The sequence below is a fragment of the Bos grunniens genome, chromosome 29 (assembly GCF_055505025.1).
Source record: "Bos grunniens cultivar Pamir isolate PY7600 chromosome 29, Bosgru_T2T1.0, whole genome shotgun sequence".
In the NCBI taxonomy this organism is placed as follows: domain Eukaryota; kingdom Metazoa; phylum Chordata; class Mammalia; order Artiodactyla; family Bovidae; genus Bos; species Bos grunniens.
Genome location: NC_141193.1, coordinates 32,622,613 through 32,647,301, shown reverse-complemented (window position 1 = coordinate 32,647,301; position 24,689 = coordinate 32,622,613). Strand labels below are relative to the sequence as shown.

Genomic DNA, 24,689 nt, shown 5'->3' with positions numbered 1-24,689 from the left:
CCCCTACATTGCCCACTGTGCAGTCCCCAGGGCAGCTACTTAAGAGCAGAAACAATATGTGACATTGGAGATATGGCATTGTTCCTTCTCTCACCCAGATCCTTCTGTTATTCTCAGGGAGAAATCACTGTTGGTATAAATAATTGGCTGTTTATTGAATCCCCACAATGTGCCTTTCTTGGATTCTGTAATTCAACCCTCTGAGCTAGCCACTAGGAGTAATGCACGGGAATCTGAAGTTTGAAGCTTCACATGATGCAGGATTCACAATGTCTGACTCCAGTGTGTTGATACTGCATCCCCACCTGCAGGCAGAGCAACAGTGACAGTGGCCTGAGGTGTGGGAATTCAAGTGTACTTGAATTCCAAAGTGAGAACTCTGGGTCCTGACCAAAATGCTTTTGAGAAGTGTGAGTGTCCATCACCTAGCTTGATTTCCCCTTCTGTCCTGCTTCTGCTTATGATCAGAGGCATGGGGACCCAAACACCTGAGTTACACTTCTAGCTGAATCCCATCACTTATTATCTATGAAGGGAACCTCAGCTAACCAATTACTGCTAACCTCAGCTAACCAATACTGCTACAGAGCCCATTTTTCTTATCAGTGTGTAAATAGGATGACTGCATCAGACACAATAGGCAACAACCGAAAACAGTTTAATTTCTCTTTTCTGACTGTTTAAACTGCTCTATGAGCTAGGCTTTTCCTTACCCTGAATGAGATTTCTCTCAGATCCCATAGTTTTTCTAGTTATTCTTAGATAATCTTTCAACTGTTTAGTCACCAAAAAGCCTCAATTCAGGATCAAAATGTGTAGTTCAGAATAATAACTCAAACTCTAAACTGCCTTGAAAATTAAAGCTTTAGGTAGAGAAACCTAAATGAGAAGACTGAATATTTTTGGTTGCCTTCTCCATACTTCCTGCCTTACTGGCCCCCTTATTTTTCTGACTTGTTCAGGGTCAGGAGCAGGTGCAAGGTAGTTAGGGCAAAGGGCAGTCTTGTAGGGCTGGTATTTCATTGAGGCCCCCTGGTGGCAGTGTAAAATTGCCTGCCCCTTCTTTATTGGCAGCTTGGGGAGGTTTCTACAGATGATCCTCAAGGAAACCTAGGATGGCAGGTCCTTTGCACAAGTGAAGCCTCTTCACTTGTCTTTCCGCATATTATCCCTCTTCTTGTATGTACTGTATACTTTTCTAATGTTTTTGATTTTTAAAACTTCAGTGTAAACTTGTTCATTATATAAAATTCAGTTATTACAAAAATGTAAATTAGAAAGCAGTGCACCCTTCATAATCCTATCCCCTGAATCAGTAATGGCTCAAAATTGTCCCTTCAGATATATTAAATAAAACTTTTTACTTCAATACTTGGATTGATAATATTTAAATTTATAATAAATTCATGTGTTTCAAAATCAAAGAGTGTAAAAGGATGTAAGTAAATAACTTCTTTCTGAAAGAAGGACGTTTAAAGGACTGAAGGTAACTTTGGTCAAGGATGTGGGACCAGCACCCCAAAAGCTTTCCTAAGCAGCCCATACTCTGGGGCAGAATACGCAGATTCAGATCTCGGCTCTACCACTTATTGTGTTAACTCTTGGAAATGTTATCTAATGTGCTGGGCCTCAGATTGTTTATTTGTAAATTGAAGATAAAACTAGTACAATAGAAGCAGTTTTATCCAACACACATGGGTCTGCTTAATGGTCTGTTTGTTGAAAAAGTTAGAACAGGACATCATGAAATAAGTTATATATAGTCTATTACATTTTATTATGTTTAAAAAGCATACCTAATATTTAGTGGCTTAAAATTAACAAATATTTGTCTGTCACATTCCATATGATGGCTGAGTTGTTTCTCCAGCCTGAGACAGCTTGACTGGACTAGGTGTTCTAGGATGGCCTCATCTACATGTCTAGGTTCTTACCTGGGATGACCGTGGTTTCTTCATTTGGTCACTCATCCTCAAGGAGGCCAGCTTGTGCATGTTCACCTGCTGGCACTGGATTTCCAGCAGCAAGAGAGGTCAAGCACCAGTGCACATGCTTTCTTAAGGATGTCCCAGTGTGATGTTTGTAAATGTACCATTGGCCAAAGAAAATCACATGGTTAAGTTCAGATCCAAGGTGGGTCAGGGGGAAAAACAGACTTTACCTCTTAATGGAAAGTGACAGTGCAGTCATGTTTCATATAGGCCTGCATTTTGAATCAAATAATGTGGCCATTTTTATAAACAATCTACCACAAAAACAAACTCAGAATGGATTAAAGACGTAAGACCAGATACTTTAAAACTCTTAGAGGAAAGCATGCAACACTCTACCCTGTAGGACTCTCATCCAGATTCATTGGAGAAAAAAGCTTTATAGAAAAGCAAAAGCTAAGAGAATTCAGCACCAGCAGACCAGAATTGCAACAAGTACTAAAGGAACTTCTCTAAGCAGAAATGAAAAAGCAAAAATAGAGACAGAAGAAATTACAAATGGAGAGACTCACTGGTAAAGCCAAACATAAAGTAAAGATAGGAAATCATCTGTGCACCAAAATAGGACATAAAAACCATCAATTGTGTGGAAAGCACAAATGGAGGATATTGGAAATGTGTGTGAAATTAAAAGACCTTAAAACAATCTTGTTTATATATAGACTGCTATGTCAAAACCCCATGGTTACCACAAGCCAAAAATCTACAGTACATACACACACACAAAAGAGAAAAAGAATCCAAACACAATACTAAAGTTAGTCATTAAATCACAGGAGAAAGAAAGAAGTAAAAAGACCTGTAAAAACAAACCCAAAACGATTAAGAAAATTGTAATAGGAAAATACATATCCATAATCACCTTAAATGTAAATGGATTAAATACTCCTATCAAAAGACACACACTGGCTGAATGGATACTAAAATAAGACCCATATGTATGATGTTTATATGAAACCCACTTCAGACCCAGGGATATATATAAACTGAAAGTGAAGGGATGAAAAAGATATTCCATGTAAATGGAACTCAAAAGAAAATTGGAGTAGCAACACTCATATCAGACACAATAGACTTTATAAAATAGAGACTGTTATAAGGGACAAAGAATGACACTACATAACATTCAAAGAACAATCCAAGAAGAAGGTATAACAATTTTAAATATATATGCACCCAAATATAAGCACCTTAATACATAGGGCAAATGATAACAATCATAAAGTGAGAAATTGACAGGAACACAATAATAGTGGGGGGAGACTTTAATATTTCACTTACACCAGTGGGCTGATCTTCCAGACAGAAAAATTGATAAGGAAACACAAGCCTTAAATTACACATTAGACCAGATATTAACTAATATTTATAGAGCATTCCATCCCACTGTAACACATTGCACATTGTCCTTAAGTGCACATGGAACATTCTCCAGGATTGACTGTATGCTGGGCCACAAAGTGAGTCTTGGTAAATTTAAGAATATTGAAGTTATGGGATGAAATGTCCTATAGATATCAATTAGGTCTAACTGGTCTATTGTATCGTTTAAAGTTTGTGTTTCCTTGTTAATTTTCTGTTTAGTTGATCTATCCATAGGTGTGAGTGGGGTATTAAAGTCTCCCACTATTATTGTGTTGTTGTTAATTTCTCCTTTCATACTTGTTAGCATTTGTCTTACATACTGTGGTGCTCCCGTGTTGGGTGCATATATATTTATAATTGTTATATCTTCTTCTTGGATTGATCCTTTGATCATTATGTAGTGACCTTCTTTGTCTCTTTTCACAGCCTTTGTTTTAAAGTCTATTTTATCTGATATGAGTATTGCTACTCCTGCTTTCTTTTGGTCCCTATTTGCATGGAAAATCTTTTTCCAGGCCTTCACTTTCAGTCTGTATGTGTCCCCTGTTTTGAGGTGGGTCTCCTGTAGACAACATATGTAGGGGTCTTGTTTTTGTATCCATTCAGCCAGTCTTTGTCTTTTGGTTGGGGCATTCAACCCATTTACGTTTAAGGTAATTACTGATAAGTATGATCCCATTGCCATTTACTTTATTGTTTGCGGTTCGAATTTATACACCATTTTTGTGTTTCCTGTCTAGAGAATATCCTTTAGTATTTGTTGGAGAGCTGGTTTGGTGGTGCAGAATTCTCTCAGCTTTTGCTTGTCTGAGAAGCTTTTGATTTCTCCTTCATACTTGAATGAGATCCTTGCTGGGTACAATAATCTGGGCTGTAGGTTATTTTCTTTCATCATTTTAAGTATGTCTTGCCATTCCCTCCTGGCTTGGAGAGTTTTTATTGAAAGATAAGCTGTTATCCTTATGGGAATTCCCTTGTGTGTTATTTGTTGTTTTTCCCTTGCTGCTTTTAATATTTGTTCTTTGTGTTTGATCTTTGTTAATTTGATTAATATGTGTCTTGGGGTGTTTCGTCTTGGGTTTATCCTGTTTGGGATTCTCTGGGTTTCTTGGACTTGGGTGATTATTTCCTTCCCCAGTTTAGGGAAGTTTTCAACTATTATCTCCTCAAGTATTTTCTCATGGTCTTTCTTTTTGTCTTCTTCTTCTGGAACCCCTATGATTCGAATGTTGTAGCGTTTAATATTGTCCTGGAGGACATTTCATCCCAAAACAATGAATTTCACCTTTTTCTCAAGCGCACATGGAACCTTCTCCAGGATAGATCACATCCTGGGCCATAAAGCTAGCCTTGGTAAATTCAAAAAAATAGAAATCATTCCAAGCATCTTTTCTGACCACAATGCAGTAAGATTAGATCTCAATTACAGGAGAAAAACTATTAAAAATTCCAACATATGGAGGATGAACAACACCCTGCTGAATAACCAACAAATCACAGAAGAAATCAAAAAAGAAATCAAAATTTGCATAGAAACGAATGAAAATGAAAACACAACAACCCAAAACCTGTGGGACACAGTAAAAGCAGTCCTAAGGGGAAAGTTCATAGCAATACAGGCACACCTCAAGAAACAAGAAAAAAGTCAAATAAATAACCTAACTCTACACCTAAAGGAACTAGAAAAGGAAGAAATGAAGAACCCCAGGGTTAGTAGAAGGAAAGAAATCTTAAAAATTAGAGCAGAAATAAATGCAAAAGAAACAAAAGAGACCATAGCAAAAATCAACAAAGCCAAAAGCTGGTTCTTTGAAAGGATAAATAAAATTGATAAACTATTAGCCAGACTCATCAAGAAACAAAGGGAGAAAAATCAAATCAATAAAATTAGAAACGAAAATGGAGAGATCACAACAGACAACACAGAAATACAAAGGATCATAAGAGACTACTATCAACAATTATATGCCAATAAAATGGACAACGTTGAAAAAATGGACAAATTCTTAGAAAAGTACAACTTTCCAAAACTCGACCAGGAAGAAATAGAAAACCTTAACAGACCCATCACAAGCACGGAAATTGAAACTGTAATCAGAAATCTTCCAGCAAACAAAAGCCCAGGTCCAGACGGCTTCACAGCTGAATTCTACCAAAAATTTAGAGAAGAGCTGACACCTATCCTGCTCAAACTCTTCCAGAAAATTGCAGAGGAAGGTAAACTTCCAAACTCATTCTATGAGGCCACCATCACCCTAATACCAAAACCTGGCAAAGATCCCACAAAAAAAGAAAACTACAGACCAATATCACTGATGAATATAGATGCAAAAATCCTAAACAAAATTCTAGCAATCAGAATCCAACAATACATTAAAAAGATCATACACCATGACCAAGTGGGCTTTATCCCAGGGATGCAAGGATTCTTTAATATCCGCAAATCAATGTAATACACCACATTAACAAATTGAAAAACAAAAATCATATGATTATCTCAATAGATGCAGAGAAAGCCTTTGACAAAATTCAACACCCATTTATGATAAAAACTCTCCAGAAAGCAGGAATAGAAGGAACATACCTCAACATAATAAAAGCTATATATGACAAACCCACAGCAAACATTATCCTCAATGGTGAAAAATTGAAAGCATTTCCTCTAAAGTCAGGAACAAGACAAGGGTGCCCACTTTCACCATTACTATTCAACATAGTTTTGGAAGTTTTGGCCACAGCAATCAGAGCAGAAATAGAAATAAAAGGAATGCAAATTGGAAAAGAAGAAGTAAAACTCTCACTGTTTGCAGATGACATGATCCTTTACATAGAAAACCCTAAAGACTCCACCAGAAAATTACTAGAACTAATCAATGATTATAGTAAAGTTGCAGGATATAAAATCAACACACAGAAATCCCTTGCATTCCTATACACTAATAATGAGAAAACAGAAAGAGAAATTAAGGAAACAATTCCATTCACCATAGCAACGAAAAGAATAAAATACTTAGGAATATATCTACCTAAAGAAACTAAAGACCTATATATAGAAAACTATAAAACACTGGTGAAAGAAATCAAAGAGGACACTAATAGATGGAGAAATATACCATGTTCATGGATTGGAAGAATCAATATAGTGAAAATGAGTATACTACCCAAAGCAATTTATAGATTCAATGCAATCCCTATCAAGCTACCAACAGTATTCTTCACAGAGCTAGAACAAATAATTTCACAATTTGTATGGAAATACAAAAAACCTCGAATAGCCAAAGCGATCTTGAGAAAGAAAAATGGAACTGGAGGAATCAACCTACCTGACTTCAGGCTCTACTACAAAGCCACAGTTATCAAGACAGTATGGTACTGGCACAAAGACAGAAATATAGATCAATGGAACAAAATAGAAAGCCCAGAGATAAATCCACGCACATATGGACACCTTAACTTTGACAAAGGAGGCAAGAATATACAATGGATTAAAGACAATCTCTTTAACAAGTGGTGCTGGGAAATCTGGTCAACCACTTGTAAAAGAATGAAACTAGAACACTTTCTAACACCATATACAAAAATAAACTCAAAATGGATTAAAGATCTCAACGTAAGACCAGAAACTATAAAACTCCTAGAGGAGAACATAGGCAAAACACTCTCTGACATACATCACAGCAGGATCCTCTATGACCCACCTCCCAGAATATTGGAAATAAAAGCAAAAATAAACAAATGGGACCTAATTAAACTTAAAAGCTTCTGGACAACAAAGGAAACTATAAGCAAGGTGAAAAGACAGCCTTCAAAATAGGAGAAAATCATAGCAAATGAAGCAACTGACAAACAACTAATCTCAAAAATATACAAGCAACTCCTACAGCTCAACTCCAGAAAAATAAATGACCCAATCAAAAAATGGGCCAAAGATCTAAATAGACATTTCTCCAAAGAAGACATACAGATGGCTAACAAACACATGAAAAGATGCTCAAGAATATTGAAGTTATATCAACTATCTTTTCTGATCACAATACTATGATACTAGAAATCAACTACAAGGGGAAAAAATGTAAAAAACCAAAAACACGTGGAGGCTAAACAATATGTTACTAAACAACCAATAGATCACTGAAGAAGTGAAAGAGGTAAAAAGATACCTAGAGACAAATGAAAATGAAAATACAATGATCCAAAACCTATGTGACATAGCAAAAGCAGTTCTAAGAGGCAAGTTCATAGCAATACAAACTTACCTCAGGAAACAAGAAAACTGACAAATAAATTAACATTACATCTAAAGCAAGTAGAGAAAGAGGAACAAAGAAAACCCGGAGTTAGCTGAAGGAAACAAATCATAAGATCAGAGCAGAAATAAATGATAAAGAGATGAAGAAAATGATAGGAGCAATCAATGAAAAATACAAGCTGTTTTTCTTTTTAAAAGATAAAAATTGGTAAACCTTTACCCAGATTCATCAAGCAAAAGGGGAGGGGGCACAATCAATAAAATTAGAAATGAAAACGTAGAAGTTACAACTAACACCAAAGAAATACAAAGGATCATAAGAGACTAACATAGGCAACTGCGTGCCAATAAATTGGACAACCTGAAAGAAATGGACAGATTCTTAGCAAGGTATGATCTCTCAAGACTGAACCAGGAAGAAGTAGAAAATATGAACATACCAATCACAAAGAAAGGCAATGCCAAAGAATGGTTAAACTACTGCACAATTGCACTCATCTCACACTCTAAAGTAATGCTCAAAATTCTCCAAGCCAGACTTCAGTAATACATGAACCGTGAACTTCCAGATGTTCAAGCTGGATTTAGAAAAGGCAGAGGAACCAGAGATCAAATTGCCAACATCTGCTGGATCATGGAAAAAGCAAGAGAGTTCCAGAAAAACATCTGTTTCTGCTTTATTGACTATGCCAAAGCCTTTGACTGTGTGGATCACAATAAACTGTGGAAAATTCTGAAAGAAATGGGAATACCAGACCACCTGCCCTGCCTCTTGAGAAACCTATATGCAAATCAGGAAGCAACAGTTATAACTGGACATGGAACAACAGACTGATTCCAAATAGGAAAAGGAGTACATCAAGGCTGTATATTGTCACCCTGCTTATTTAACTTATATGAAGAGTACATCATGAGAAAAGCTAGGTTGTATGAAGCACAAGCTGGAATCAAGATTGCCGGGAGAAATATCAATAACCTCAGATATGCAGATGACACCATACTAATGGCAGAAAGTGAAGAGGAACTAAAAAGCCTCTTGATGAACGTGAAAGAGGAGAGTGAAAAAGTTGGCTTAAAGCTCAACGTTGAGAAAATGAAGATCATGGCATCCGGTCCCATCACTTCATGGGAAATAGATGGGGAAATAGTGGAAATGGTGTCAGACTTTATTTTTTGGGGCTCCAAAATCACTGCAGATGGTGACTGCAGCCATGAAGTTAAAAGATACTTACTCCTTGGAAGGAAAGTTATGACCAACCTAGATAGCATATTCAAAAGCAGAGACATTACTTTGCCAACAAAGGTCCGTCTAGTCAAGCTATGGTTTTTCCTGTGGTCATGTATGGATGTGAGAGTTGGACTGTGAAGAAAGCTGAACGCTGAAGAATTGATGCTTTTGAACTGTGGTGTTGGAGAAGACTCTTGAGAGTCCCTTGGACTGCAAGGAGATCCAGCCAGTCCATTCTGAAGGAGATCAGTCCTGGGTGTTCTTTGGAAGGAATGATACTAAAGCTGAAACCCCAATACTTTGGCCACCTCATGTGAAGAATTGACTCATTAGAAAAGACTCTGATGCTGGGAGGGATTGGGGGCAGGAGGAGAAGGGGCCGACAGAGGATGAGATGGTGGATAGCATCACCGACTCGATGGACATGAGTTTGGGTGAACTCCGGGAGTTGGTGATGGACAGGGAGGCCTGGCATACTGCAATTCATGGGGTCGCAAAGAGTCGGACATGACTGAGCGACTGAACTGATCTGAACCAATCACAAGCACTGAAACTGAAACTGTGATTAAATGCTCCTAACAGGCGAATTCTACTAAGCATTTAGAGAAGATTTACCACATGTTCTGAAACTATTCCAAAAAAAAATTGGCAAAAGAACGAAAACTCCCTAACTCATTCTATGAGGCCACCATCACCCTCATACTAAAACCAAAGATACCACAAAAGAAGAAAATTACAGGCCAGTATCACTGATGAACATAGACACAAAAGTCCTCAACATAATACTACCAAACTGAATCCAACAACACATTAAAAGGATCATACACCATTATCCAGTGGGATTTATCCCAGGGATGTAGGAATTTATCAATACCTACAAATCAATCAGGGTAATATACCACATCAACAAATTGAAAAATAAAAACCATATGATAATCTCAATAGATACAGAAAAACTTTGGACCAAATTCAGCACCTATTTATGATAAAAACTTTCCAGAAAATGGGCATAGAGAGAACATACTTCAACAAAATAAGGGCAATATTTGACAAACCTACAAATAACATCATAAATCAACAGTGAGAAACTGAAAACATTTCCTTTAAGGTTAGGAACAAGACAAGGATATCCATTCTCATCACTTTTATTCAGCATAGTTTTTGGAAGTCCTACCTATGGCAATCAGAGAAGAAAAAGAAATAAAGGGAATCCAGACTTGAAGAACCTAAACTGTCATTGTTTGTGACTGACATGATATATACATAGAAAATCCTAAAGATGCTTCCAGAAAACCACTAGAGCTCATCAATGAATCTGGTAAAGTTGCAGGTTACAAAATTGAAGACACAAATGGTTAGAAAGATATGCCATGTTCATGGATTGAAAGAATCGATATCGCTGCAACAGCTATACTACCTAAGGCAATCTACAGATTGAGTGCAATCCCTATCAAATTATCAATGACATTTTTCACAGAACTAGAACAGAAAATCTTAAAATTTTTATGGATACAAAAAGTATCTTGAATAGCCAAGCAATATTGAGAAAGAAAAATGGAGCTGGAAGGATCAGGATCCCTGACTTTGGCCTATATTAAAAAGCTACAGTCATCAAAACAGTATGGTAGTGGCACAAGGATAGAATTATAGATAAATGGGACAGGATATAAAGCCCAGAAATAAATCCATGCACCTGTGGCCAATTAATTGATGACAAAGGAGGTAAGACTATACAATGGAGAAAAGACAATTTCTTCAATAAATGAGGCTTGGAAAACTGGACACCATCATGTTAAAAAGAAATGAAACTAGATCATTCACCTTTTGACATAGCCTCAAAGTCTTTCTTTTGAGAGCATTCAGCTGACTGAATTTTGTATTTTGTCACTTGTATGTGCTTCCCAGTGCACCAGCTGTGACTTCTAAGTTTAGTTTCCTTGATGTACAAGAACTTCAGTTCATTTGGAGAATGAGGAATCTTCAGATTTTTATAATCCTCGCACCCCTCAGTTTATTTTTTAAAAACCTCTTCTGTCATCATCGAGTTTTTCAAAGCATTGACTTTTTTATTTTTTGGAAAATGTTGTACTTTTTAAACTCTGATCATACAGATTTCATATAACATTAATTAAACTCCTTCCCAGGTGGTTCAGTGGTAAAGAATCTGCCTGCCAATGCAGAAGACACAAGTTGAATCCCTGGATTGGGAAGATTTCCTGGAGAAGGAAATGGCAACTCCAGTTCCAGTACTGGAAAAGGCAACTCCAGTATTGTTTCCTGGGAAATCCCAAGGATGGAGGAGCCTGGGGGGCTGCACTACATGGGGTTACAAAAGAATCAGACATGACGTAGCAACTAAAACAACAACAATAATTACACTGTACATTTATAACAAGTACAGGTGTTCTAAGTCATATGGATTGTAAGAACAACTGATTCTTAGTGACTGTACAGCTGATCTGGTGGGCAGCATGCAGCAGGCCAAGGCCTCAGTCAGTCAGTTGCCTACTGGGGGTTAGGAGCCTTGGCTTAGTAGAAGTTGGTTAAGAGATTTTATTATGCCTGCCTAGTAGATCCGTTGTGAGAATTAGCTGTGAAAATATACCTCACATGCATAGAATACTACCTTAGCTCCTGTAAATGCTCATTAATATTAATTGTTGTTCTCATCATTAACTTGATCATTCGTATTATTGTTGTTGTTCTTGTACCATTATTAATCAGACCAAGCAAAGACCTTGAATTAGGATGGAATTGACATAAGAAAGATAAAAATGCCAGACCTAGTACCATCAAGTAGTATTGGAGGTGGAAAAATGAAGGTAGAAAGGAAGGATCAAGCCAGGGAATTAAAAAATTTATTCACTAGAACCTAGATAATGGAGCTGTGAAATGGGTGATGTAGGCAAGAAGCCTAGAGAAGTGGGCATGCTAGTTAAGAATGATAATTTCAACATTTTTATTTGAAGCATGATTTAGAAGAATGATTCCTAAATGCTGGTTCACAGACTGGTAGCTTGTTTCTGGGAGCTTGTTAAAGATGCAGAAATTCTGATTCCTGAGTCGCTAATGAGGCCCAGGAAGCTGTCTTACAAAAGGCTGCGGCTCAGGTAGATTTGGATGCACGGCCAGGTTTGGGAAGCTGTGCCGTGAACACATAGAGCACTGGAAGCCAAGGAACTTGGGCTGTAGTCCTGGGTCCAGAGAAGACTTGCTCTGTGACATCTCTGCGACTCCCTCAGACCTCTGTTGAGGGTCCAGGGAAATGAGGTGTGTGAAGTGTTTTAGCCCTTGTAGAGCCCTCAACACATGTAAAGCGGGGATTACATGTTAGGTTAGCAGCAGGTATTCTCTGTGTTTGACTTCAATCCCGGCAATCAAGGTTCCTCTCCCTGCTCTGCCCCCTCTCCATTCCTGCTCAAACAAGGGACTTGATCCACATGATCTACAATGTTCTCCAACTGCAAATGCCTAAAACTGTTTTCTGTTTTGCAGACACCAAATTTCTACCTGTTCTTGTGGATTTTCATGGATATTCTTTCTGCAGTTTTCATTGTTTCCATATTTCGTTTTCATTGGTAAGTATACATTTGTAATTTTGTATAATTTTTTCCCAAAATAAGACATAAATGGTTTTGTACCTTGTGAAATTTATGAAAAAAGTTACACTCTTCCCATAATCCCATGTGACAAATCCTCAGGGAGACAGGGTTTTAAAGGTTTTATCTTCCAAACCTCCTGTTTCTTCTCATACTGCCTGCAGCTCCACACACCCCTTCTACCTCCTCAATGTGAGACCATATTCTAAGGATAAGGACTTTCACTAAAGCTTAATCAAAGCTTTTTTTTTTTTTTTTTTTTTGACTATATATCCCTTGTGGATCAGTTGGAAGAGGACAAGAGTTGAAGGTTGTTCAGAAGAAGTGTCCCACCTTCCACAGAATGGGACAAAGCAGGGTGCTGTGTAAAGAGCAAGCTCACACTCCAGGAAGCCAGGGTTTTAGCCCTGGCTTTTTCTGTGGTTGCTGGGTGACCCTGGGAAAATCATTGCCCCTTTCCAGACCATAGTCTTTTTTATCTGCCCAATCAAATGACATTTGAGAATTCTTGAAGGGAAAAATGCATCAAGATCGTAAGGTTCAGGATGGGAGAGGGAACATTTGGTCGAAGAATTTTAGCTAGAAGAAAGCGTGGTCTTTAGATCTCATCATGCCCATTGTTTCCTCATTTGAGTTATCCTTTAAAAGAGGAAACTTCATACCCTCTGCCCAAGGTACCATTTTACTGGTAATGTTCTTTTCTGGCCACTACCTGTGTTACTGTTGCTTTGGAAGAGGTCTGCAAGGCTCATGGACACTCTGCTTCCTTCTAGGTGGAGAGAGAGCCAGAGTGAAAAAATTCGCCAGGGTATCACCAGTTACACAGGTAAAGTCAGAGGCCTAGCCCCCTCTAATCTCTTCATTCCTCCCCATTGCCTCCATGAGGCAGGGCTTGCCCTTAATATTTCTGACAAGAGTTGAAGGAGTCTAAAGTTACAGGGTGGGAACCACTGAGAAGCTGGGCAAAAAACAGGCTGTGCACAGACTCTGTGAGGCCCTCGACATCACAATATATTGTGGACTTTATCCTCTAAGCAATGAGACTCCTTGGAAGATTTTGAACATGGTTGTATATTTGCTTGCTTTGTCATATATTCATTCATCACACAGTTATAGAATACTGACTTTGTGCCAGGCAGTGTGAGACTGAAGTACCTGAAAGCTTTATATATGGAGGGTGTCTCTAGAACAGAGGCTCTGGTCCAGAGAGCAGTGAGGAAGCAGGAAAAGGTATAGCAGCAGTTAACATCTTTGGTTCAGCCATCTAGTTCCAGGACAGAGAAGCTGACATGCTCCTCAGGGCTGAATGTGCTTTATGTGGCTTCAGTTGTGATGTATGTTGGAAGGTGGAAGGAGAAAATTGCCAAGATCCTGGAATGCTGGACTAGAGTCTGCTGCTGCTGCTGCTAAGTCGCTTCAGTCGTGTCTGACTCTGTGCGACCCCAGAGACGGCAGCCCACCAGGCTCCCCCGTCCCTGGGATTCTCCAGGCAAGAACATTGAAGTGGGTTGCCATTTCCTCCTCCAATGCATCAAAGTGAAAAGTGAAAGTGAAGTCGCTCAGTCATGTCCAACTCTTAGTGACCCCATGGACTGCAGCCTACCAGGCTCCCCCATCCCTGGGATTTTCCAGGCAAGAGTACTGGAGTGGGGTGCCATTGCCTTCTCCGGGACTAGTCTAGACTCTGCATATAAACATCAGGAAATGGCAAGTGAGTTTCAGACAAGGGAGCAGTATGCTTAGTCACTTGTGTAAAGGGATAGAATAGCAAAATAACTTATTAATCAGCAGAATAACTCAGGACTGAGTAAGTGGGATAGGTCCAGTAAGGGAAGGGAAGCTAGTTTATCATTCAGGAGGTTGTGGGGATAATCACACAGTGAGTTACTGGCTTGGGAAGCCAGTGCAATGTTAAAGGGAAAACCAGTGAGGAGGCAGAAGACTGTGCAGTACATGATGCAGTTTCCTCCCATTGCTCTTGGAGTCTTTAGTAAAGTTGATACAATCAAAAATGATTGATTAATTTCTTGTGAACAGTTGTGAAGATGATGAGATACTTTGTATCAGCTATCAGTCTTCAACACATACATAACTTAGACTTTCAGGAATGTATCCACAGTTCAGTTCAGTTGCTCAGTCCTGTCGGACTCTTTGTGACCCCATGAACCGCAGCACGCCAGGCCTCCCTGTACATCACCAACTCCCGGAGTCCACCCAAACTCATGTCCATCTAGTCGGTGATGCCATCCAGCCATCTCATCCTCTGTAGTCCTCTTCTTCTCCTGCCTTCAATCTTTCCCAGCATGAGGGACTATAAAAAAAATAAGAAATTTGAAGAGTAATGATATTTTGTATAGTAAAGCTGAAGGTTTAAATCAAGTCACCCAAATTTATTAAGATATAGAGTAATTTCCAGTGACTCTGAGTATTATGAATTTTAAGAAGGTCACTCTGCAGGCTGTTAAGGAGACTGAAGGCTGTGTTCCAGCTGCCTTATGATATTCAGAAGTTATATCAGTAAAGTAGGGCTTCCAAAACAAAATACCATAGACTGGGTGGCTTAAGCAACAGAAGTTGATTTTTCTCACATTTCTGGAGGCTGGAGGTGCAGGATCAATGTGTCAGCAGGTTTGGTTTCTTCTGAGGCCTCTCTAATTGACTTGCTGGTAGACTCTTTGTTGCTGTGTCATCACACAGCCCTTCCTCTGTGCACACACAAACCCCCAATGTCCTCTGTGTCTCCAAGTTTTCTCTCTGATCAGACTGGATCAGGACTCACCATAATGGCCCCATCTTAATCATGCCTTTAAAGGCTTTATCTCCTAAATTAGTCCTATATTGAAGTTCTGTGGTTAGGGCTTCAACATATGAGTTTGTGTGGTACACAGTTCAGCCCATAATAGTAATCTAATCAAGAAATAAAGAGAATATGGAATTGGTGTGGAAAGCATGGATGGGATAGAAGTTCTGAAGGAAAGTTCAAAGAACCATTTAAATTTGAATGAAGAAAGGTGGGTATCATGCCTTAGAAAATAAATTAACTTGACAACAACTTCCCACCATATTTAAATGAGAATAAGAAAATAAGGTGAGTAGATAATAAACTAAGAATCTTTCATGTTTTTAATTTTTAGTTGCTTATTTACAGAAACCAGTTTTGCCTGATCTAAATAAATATATAGAAAGACCATTTGAGTACCTAAAAGAGACAACTAGAAGGCAAGGGATGAAGTTTAGTATCAGGGAATGAACAAGGATGACTGGAAAGAAGCCAAAACCACAACCTAGAGCTATCAGTTCAGGTCAATTACTCAGTTGTGTCCGACACTTTGTGACCCCATTGGACTGAAGCACACCAGGCTTCCCTGTCCATCATCAACTCCCAAAGCTTGCTCAAACTCAGGTCCATTGAGTCGGTGATGCCATCCAACCATCTCATCCTCTGTCATCCCCTTCTCCTCCGGCCTTCAATCTTTCCCAGCATCAAGGTCTTTTCCAATGAGTCAGTTCTTCACATCAGGTGGCCAATGTATTGAAGTTTCAGCTTTAGCATCAGTTCTTCCAAAGACAGCCTGGAGCCATGCAGGGCGAGAAGACTAGGCCTTGCATACTAAGCCTAGTGTCACATCTTGCACCATGACTACCTTTAGATAGACATGTACTGCTGCACCTGCTGCTGCTACCTTTAGTATACACACACACACACACACACACATCTTTAGGATATATTTTTAAGCCCTTCAAAGAAGTTGATCCTTTATCTTTTGTCTCATATAGTTTCTTACAAAAAGTCATTCAAAAAAGAAATCTTCCATGGTTTTAATCATTGTTCCTCTACTTATAATATTTTATCTTGTCTCATACAGTTTCTTATGAAAAGTCATCCAAAAAAGAAATCTTCCTTTATTATAATCATTGTTCCTTTGCTTGTAATATGTCCTTTTTAAGGCTGTTTCTTTCTTTTTTTTTTTAATGTGCTAATTTTATTTTATTTTATTTTTTTAAAATTTTATTTTATTTTTAAACTTTACAATATTGTATTGGTTTTGCCAAACATTGAAATGAATCTGCCACAGGTATACATGTGTTCCCCATCCTGAACCCCCCTCCCTCCTCCCTCCCCATACCATCCCTCTGGGTCGTCCCAGTGCACCAGCCCCAAGCATCCAGCATCGTGCATCGAACCTGGACTGGCGACTCGTTTCATACATGATAGTATACATTTTTCAATGCCATTCTCCCAAATCTTCTCACCCTCTCCCTTTCCCACAGAGTCCATAAGACTGTTCTATACATCAATGTCTCTTTTGCTGTCTCATATATAGGGTTATTGTTACCATCTTTCTAAATTCCATATATATGTGTTAGTATACTGTATTGGTGTTTTTCTTTCTGGCTTACTTCACTCTGTATAATAGGCTCCAGTTTCATCCATCTCATTAGAACTGATTCAAATGTATTCTTTTTAGTGGCTGAGTAATACTCCATTGTGTATATGTACCATAGCTTTCTTATCCATTCATCTGCTGATGGACATCTAGGTTGCTTCCGTGTCCTGGCTATTATGAACAGTACTGCGATGAACATTGGGGTACACGTGTCTCTTTCCCTTCTGGTTTCCTCAGTGTGTATGCCCAGCAGTGGGATTGCTGGATCATAAGGCAGTTCTATTTCCAGTTTTTTAAGGGATCTCCACACTGTTCTCCATAGTGGCTGTACTAGTTTGCATTCCCACCAACAGTGTAAGAGGGTTCCTTTTTCTCCACACCCTCTCCAGCATTTATTGCTTGTAGACTTTTGGATTGCAGCCATTCTGACTGGAGTGAAATGGTACCTCATAGTGGTTTTGATTTGCATTTCTCTGATAATGAGTGATGTTGAGCATCTTTTCATGTTTGTTCACCATCTGTATGTCTTCTTTGGAGAAATGTCTATTTAGTTCTTTGGCCCATTTTTTGATTGGGTCATTTATTTTTCTGGAATTGAGCTGTAGGAGTTGCTTGTATATTTTTGAGATTAGTTGTTTGTCAGTTGCTTCATTTGCTATGATTTTCTCCCATTCTGAAGGCTGTCTTTTCACCTTGCTAATAGTTTCCTTTGTTGTGCAGAAGCTTTTAAGTTTAATTAGGTCCCATTTGTTTATTTTTGCTTTTATTTCCAATATTCTGGTGAGGTGGGTCATAGAGGATCCTGCTGTGATATATGTCGGAGAGTGTTTTGCCTATGTTCTCCTCTAGAAGTTTTATAGTTTCTGGTCTTACATTTAGATCTTTGATTCATTTTGAGTTTATTTTTGTGTATGGTGTTAGAAAGTGTTCTAGTTTCATTCTTTTACAAGTGGTTGACCATTTTTCCCAGCACCACTTGTTAAAGAGATTGTCTTTAATCCATTGTATATTAAGGCTGTTTCTTTTATTACATTTTTCAGTAATTTGATTATGATTTACCTCAGTGTATATTAGTGTGTCTACCTGCTTAGGGTTTGCTGAACTTCTTAGATCAGTAAGAGTATAAATTTTCAGCCTGTATTTTTCAGATATCTTTCTGCTATTACCTTCTTTTTGGGTTTCCAATTACATAGATATTAGATGGTGTCATATTATCTCATAAGTTACCAAGACTGTTTATTTTTATTTTTAGCCTATTAATTTCTATGCTTCATTTTGGGTATATTCTATCAAAGTTTGGGTTGTTTTTGATCACTGGGTAACAAATTACCACAAATATATCAGTGTAAAGCAACACAAATTTATCATCTCCCAGTTTGTGGGCCAGGGGTCCCGGCATGGGTTTTCTAGGTCTACTGCATATCTCACCAGGCTTTCATGAAGATCTTGGCTTGGGCTGCAGTCTCATCTGAGACTTAAGAGTCCTCTTCCAAGCTCATTGATTGTTGGCAGAATGTAGTTCCTTACAGTTGCAAGAACTGAAGTCAGTCGTGTTTTCTTAATCACTCTTGAATGAGCTTTTCTCTGAGATCTAGATATTCCATTCAGGTCTTAGTCATAAGGCTTTCTCACATCATAGCATCTTCTTTACACCCAGTATAAGAATATCTCTTGTAGCAGATGGATTCAGGAGAAAGAGAACAAAGGGAAAAAATAATACACAAAATAAATAGAAAACAAATTGAAATATGGTAGTCATAAATTCAACCATTTTATTAAGTTCAGTTAATATAAGTGTACCAAATACTCAAAGTAGTAGTGGAGATTTTAATATTGGATAGAATTAAGCAAGACCCAACCATATGCAATTCATAAAAGAAATGCTTCAAATATAAAAACACAGATTAATAGTGAAAGGACAGAAAATTAAAATCAGAAGGGAGAAAAATGAAAAAAGATAGGATGGAAAATAATATGCCATACAAACAGCAAGCATGAAAATAATATCTGAAAGATAAACTTTAAAACATGGAGCCTTACTTGAAATGAAGATTTCTTAAGAAAGAAAAGGTCAGTGTATCAAGAAGGCCCTATAATTATATAGTTAGTAACAGAGCTTCAAAACACATTAAACAAAAATAGAAAGAAATAGAAAAATCATAGTTAAAGATTTTGACATCCCTCTCTTAGTACCTGAAAGAACAACTAAATTCATCAAAAAGTAAAATCAGAAAGGATATAGAAGTCTGAACACTTCCAGCTAACCTGACCTAGTTGACAGAAAATATTATATTCAACAACTGCACAATGTACAATATTTTGAAATGTAAATGGTGTGGTTGCAAAATAGACCATATGGCAAGCCATAAAGCAGATCTGGAAGATAGAGCTGATTTGCCCAACACACAGATGCAAACATACTGAATTAAGTAAAATGAGACAGAGGAATATGTTCCAATCAAAAGAACAAGACAAAGCCCCAGAAAAATAACTAAATGAAACAGAGATGAGCAATCTACCTGATAGAGTTAAAAATAATGGTCATAAACATATGCTTATTGAACTTTGGAGAAAAATTGATGGACATAGTGCAAACTTCAACATAAAATACAAGAAAGTACCAAACAGAAGTAATAACTGAATCAAAAAATACATTAGAAGGGCTCAGCAGCAGAACAGATGAGGTAGTAGAATGAATCAGTGAACTGGAAGACAAAACAATGGAACTCACCCAGACAGAGCAGCAAAATGAAAAAAGAACTTTGAAAAGGAAAGATGCATTATGGGACTGTTGGGACAGCATCCAGTGTAATAACATTCACATTATAGGGCTCTCAGAAGGAAAAGAGAAAGAGAAAATGCCCCCAAAATTAACTGAAGAAACAGTGGCTGAAAATGTCCCTAATGTGGGGAAGGAAAAAGACATCCAGATCTAGAAAGCCACAGAGTTCCAAATAAGATGATCTCAAAAAGACACATACCAAGACACATTGAAGTTAAAATTGTAAATTTAAGGAGAAAGAGAGAATCCTAAAAGGAGAACACAAAAACCGACTTATAATCAAGGGAAACAGCATAAGGTCATCAGATTTTTTAGCAGAAAATTTACAAGCCAGATAGGAAAGATGTGATATATTAAAAGTGTTGAAAGAAAAAACTTCCAAACAAGAACTCTTTACCCAGCAAGGTTACCATTCAGAATTGAAGGAGATATCAAAAGTTTCCCAGACAAACAAAAGCTAGAAGAGTTTATCACTACTAGACCAGTTCTACAAGAAATTATAAGGGAGTTCTTTAAGTTGGAAGCACACAAAAGTAAAAATATCACTGGAATATGTTTATGTATAATAAAGGTAGTAGAGGAAATTGATGTATTTCTAAACTTTTTATTGATCAAGAGATTAATCACAAGGGAAATTGGAAGCTATTTTAAAGTGTAATGCATATACAAAAGCAAAACTTGTGTGGTACAACTTAAGCCATAACTTAGAGGGAAATTAGTAACTTTTAGAAGGAAGCCTGGCTTAATAGTGATTAAGAGTCTACTGTAGCAATCTAGAAAATGGAGTTATTTTCACCAAGTAAAAGAAATGAAATGGTAAAGATAGCAGAAACAGTAAAATAGAAATGATCAAACTACAGAGAATATTCAAAAAGTGAAAAGTTAGTTCTTAGAAAAGATTAATAAAATTGATAAACGCTTAGTAAGGGGAAAGAGGAAGAGACAGACTGATTGCCAGTATAGTGAATGATTAATGAGAGATTGTCTCTCCAGATCCTAGACATAAAAAGGAAAATCATGGAACATTTTTAAGCCATTAAATTTAAATGAGGTAAACAAATTCCTTCAAATGATTTAATTTTCCAGAACTGAAAAAGAAGTAGAAATTTTATAACCTATCAGAATCTTTCAGAATCAAATCCATGTATCAAAAGCCTCACAACAAAGGAAGGTCCAGGCCCGATAAGCTTCACTGGTTAAGTGAATATTTAAGAAATAATACCAATTTTATACTGACTCACTAAAAAAAAAAAGTGCATTTCTTAGCTGACTTTTTATGGTCAGAAATAATCTCATATAAAAAATATCTGACAAAGACAGTGCAACATCTAAATGTATAGATCAATATCATTCACCAACTTAGCCATAAAACAATATATTAGCAGATTGAATCCATCAGTATAAAAAAAGGATAAAACATCTGGAGCAAGTGAGATTTATTGCAGTGGTACAAGTTGGATATATAATTTGCAGGTTAATCAATCTATCATCTAATCAAAATAGACTAGAAATAAAGTATATTTGACAAAAATCCACATCTATTTATGATCAAGATCTGGGTAGCCTAGTTATCGAATGAAACTTCCTCAATCTGATGAAAGATACTTAAAACCTCAGCCAGTATGATTGTTAATGGTGAAATAGGATTTTCTATATAAGATCAGTAATAAGGCGAGGCTGTCTGCTCTCACTGCTTTTACTTGGCATTGTACTGAAGATCCTAGCTAGTTTCAATTAGTTCAGTCACTCAGTTGTGTCTGACTATTTGTGACCCCATTGACTGCAGCACGCCAGGCTTCCCTGTCCATCACCAACTCCTGGAGCTTGCTCAAACTCACGTCCATTTAGTAAGACAGCCAGTTTAGTATATATAAATTATACACTAAATATATATATATATATATATAAAGATAAATAACAGGCATAAATGAAGAAATAAAACTCCTAATCTGCATATATGGTTATATACAGTAAAAAATTAGAAGGAATCAAATGACAAACCTACTACAACTGGTGACTTAAGCAATAGCTCAGGAATGTTGTTGTTCAGGCTCTAAGTCATGTCTGACTCTTTGCAACCCCGTGGATTGCAGCATGCCAGGCTTCCCTGTCCTTCACTATCTCCCAAAGTTTGCTCAAACTCATGTCCACTGAGTCAGTGATGCCATTCAGCCATCTCATCCTCTTTCATCCCCTTTTCCTCTTGCCCTCAGTCTTTCCCAGCATCAGGGTCTTTTCCAATGTGTTGGCTCTTCACATCAGGTAGCCACAATTTTGGAGCTTCAGCTTCAGCATCAGTCCTTCCAATAAATCAGTTCAGTTCAGTTCAGTCACTCAGTCATATCTGACTCTTTGCAACCCCATGGACTGCAGCACGCCAGGCCTCCCTGTCCATCACCAACTCCTGGAGCTTGTTCAAACTCATGTCCATCGAGTCAGTGATGCCATCTAACCATTTCATCCTCTGTCATCCCCTTCTCCTCCTACTTTGAATCTTTCCCAGCATCAGGGTCTTTTCCAATGAGTCAGTTCTTTGCATCAAGTAGCCAAAGTATTGGAGCTTCTGCTTCACCATCAGTCCTTCCAATGAGTATTCAGGACTGATTTCTTTTAGTATTGACTAGTTTGATGTCCTTGCAGTCCAAGGGACTCTCAATAGTCTTCTCCAGTATCACAGTTCAAAAGCATCAATTCTTCAGCACTAAGCTTTCTTTACAGTCCAACTTTCACATCCATATATGACTACTGGAAAAACCATGAATATTCAGAATTAATTTTCATCAGGATTGAATTTGGTTTGATCTTGCTGCCCAAAGGACTCTCTATAGAACCTTCTCCAGCACCACAACTTGAAAGCATCAGATCTTTGGCACTCAGCCTTCTTTATGGTCCCACTCTCATATCCATACATGACTACTGGAAAAACCAAGCTTTTTTTTTTTTTTTTTTTGATCTTTGTCGACAAAGTGATGTCCTGCTTTTTAATATACTGTCTAGGTTCTTTCCCAAAGTAGCAAGCATCTTTTAATTTCATGGCTGCAGTCACTGTCCGCCGTGATTTTTGAGCCCAAGAAAATAAAATCTGTCACTGTATCCACTTTTTCCCCACGTGTTTGCCTTGAAGTGATGGGACCAGATGCCATTAGTTTTTTAAATATTGATACAAGGTCAATATAGAAAAATCAACTGTATGTTGATATGTCATCAGTGACTACTTTAAAAATTGAAATAGCATCATCTACAACAGTATAAAAGCATAAACAGGAATTTTAGGAAAATATTGTAAGCCCTTGCAAAGAAGATAGATGATTGGTCACTGAAAACTACAAAAGTCTAGTGAGAAAAAGAAGACCCAGATACATGGAGCAACATAACACATTCACGAATATGAAAACCTAATATCATAGATATTAGATGTCATGGAATTGAAGTACAAATTCAATTCAGGTGCATTAAAAATCCCCTTCAGCCTGTGAAGCTAAAATTAAGCTCATGTATGCAACAAGAGTGAAATTACACACAGGGGAAAAATAACTGGATTCTCTTCTTTGGATTCTCACTATCTTCTAGATTTAGTGTCCACAGTTCCTCCTTATATTGTAAATTCTTAGATAATTTTAAGATATTTTCATTTTATACATGATCCAGTTTTTAATTTGTCTTTGATGAGAGTCCATTTCCTAACTGCATTATGAGAAAAAGTCTCCATCATTTATTTTTTCTATCATTCGGTTAGGAAAAAACCTGAAACTATTTTCTGAGCAATTACTGTGTGATAGACACTCCTGAGCACTATACCTGGGGTGGCAAGCAAGGCAAAGTTTCTATTCGTAAAAAGCTCCCATTCTAATAGAGGATGGCAATGGCACCCCACTCCAGTGCTCTTGCCTGGAAAATCCCATGGACAGAGGAGCCTGATAGGCTGCAGTCCATGGGGTCGCTAAGAGTCAGGCACGACAGATCGACTTCACTTTCACTTTTCACTTTCATGCATTGGAGAAAGAAATGGCAACCCACTCCAGTGTTCTTGCCTGGAGAATCCCAGGGACGGGGGAGCCTGGTGGGCTGCCGTCTATGAGGTCTCACAGAGTCAAACATGACTGAAGCGACTTAGCAGCAGCAGCAGCATTCAGTTTTTTGTTTACACTGCTTCGGAGTTAGTGGTTGGGAAATACATGAACCTTAAACAAATGTTGATTTCACCCTTCTTCTGTGCTCCTGTGGTGAGTTAGAACCTCACCCAATAGACTCTTAAACTTAAGCACCTTGTTGTACAGATGTAGTGAAGTCTGCCCAAAGGCTGGGTAGGGAGAAAACTAAGGGGCAAGATTCTAAAATGGTAAGTGAGGAGCTGACATTTTAAAGATGACTAGGATTTTACCACATTACTAGCAAAGATTGGAGAATCGACTTTGGAGGAATCTATGTTGTTTTCTTTTCTATCCCACAGAAGCTTCAAGTGCAAGCCTCCAAAATGAAGTAGTAGAAATTATGGGTATCCCTGCACCTTTTCCAGAGAGGGAAAGGGAACCTCCAAGTTCTAAAGCTGTTGTACCAGAGGTTGTCAATGAAACCACTATACCAACTGTGCATCCCACAGATGACGTTGGACAACCAGTGCCCACTGAGCCAGCCTTTGAACCCATCCAAGCATCCACTTCGGAAGCCAACAGAGAGGCCACCCTCCAAACTGTATTGCCTACCTTGGAGGCAAATGAACCAACGGTTCCCTCTGTGGAGAAGCCTCCTCCTGAAACGTAACCTGAAAAGCCCCCCAGCATTGACTCCCCCCAATAAGCCTCTTTTATGATGGTTTCCACCACACCCAGCATGTCCTTCTCCTGCTTTTGGGCTGTCTTCAAAGAATAATGAGCCACACCTTGCCTCCTTCTCCTTTTTCTCCCTCTCTGTGCCCAGGGCGACCTGATGGTAGAGAGATAGGAAAGGGGTGCGGAAGAGCCAGGGAGGATCTCAGGAAAACCACTCTGGCCTTGCCTTTCCTCTCCAGGGGATGAGCAGAGGGGAAAGAGTGTGGTCCTGGAGTTGGAGTTGGTTGTTCTCTGGGTGTCAGATGATCTGTCTCATCC

At 38.2% G+C, this 24,689-nt stretch overlaps 1 protein-coding gene across 1 annotated transcript in view; it reads left to right on the top strand.

Annotated features, from left to right (window-relative positions):
- Nucleotides 1–24,480, top strand: part of LOC147342474 (glycerophosphodiester phosphodiesterase 6-like) — a 114,873-nt gene extending 90,393 nt beyond the window's left edge. The window contains exons 14-16 of the mRNA XM_086385724.1: nucleotides 12,329–12,411; nucleotides 13,206–13,258; nucleotides 24,053–24,480. Coding sequence (XP_086241850.1) covers nucleotides 12,329–12,411; nucleotides 13,206–13,258; nucleotides 24,053–24,363 — 447 coding nt within the window. The 3' untranslated portion in view covers nucleotides 24,364–24,480. The remainder of the gene's footprint in view (nucleotides 1–12,328; nucleotides 12,412–13,205; nucleotides 13,259–24,052) is intronic.
- The last annotated feature ends 209 nt before the right edge of the window (nucleotides 24,481–24,689 follow it).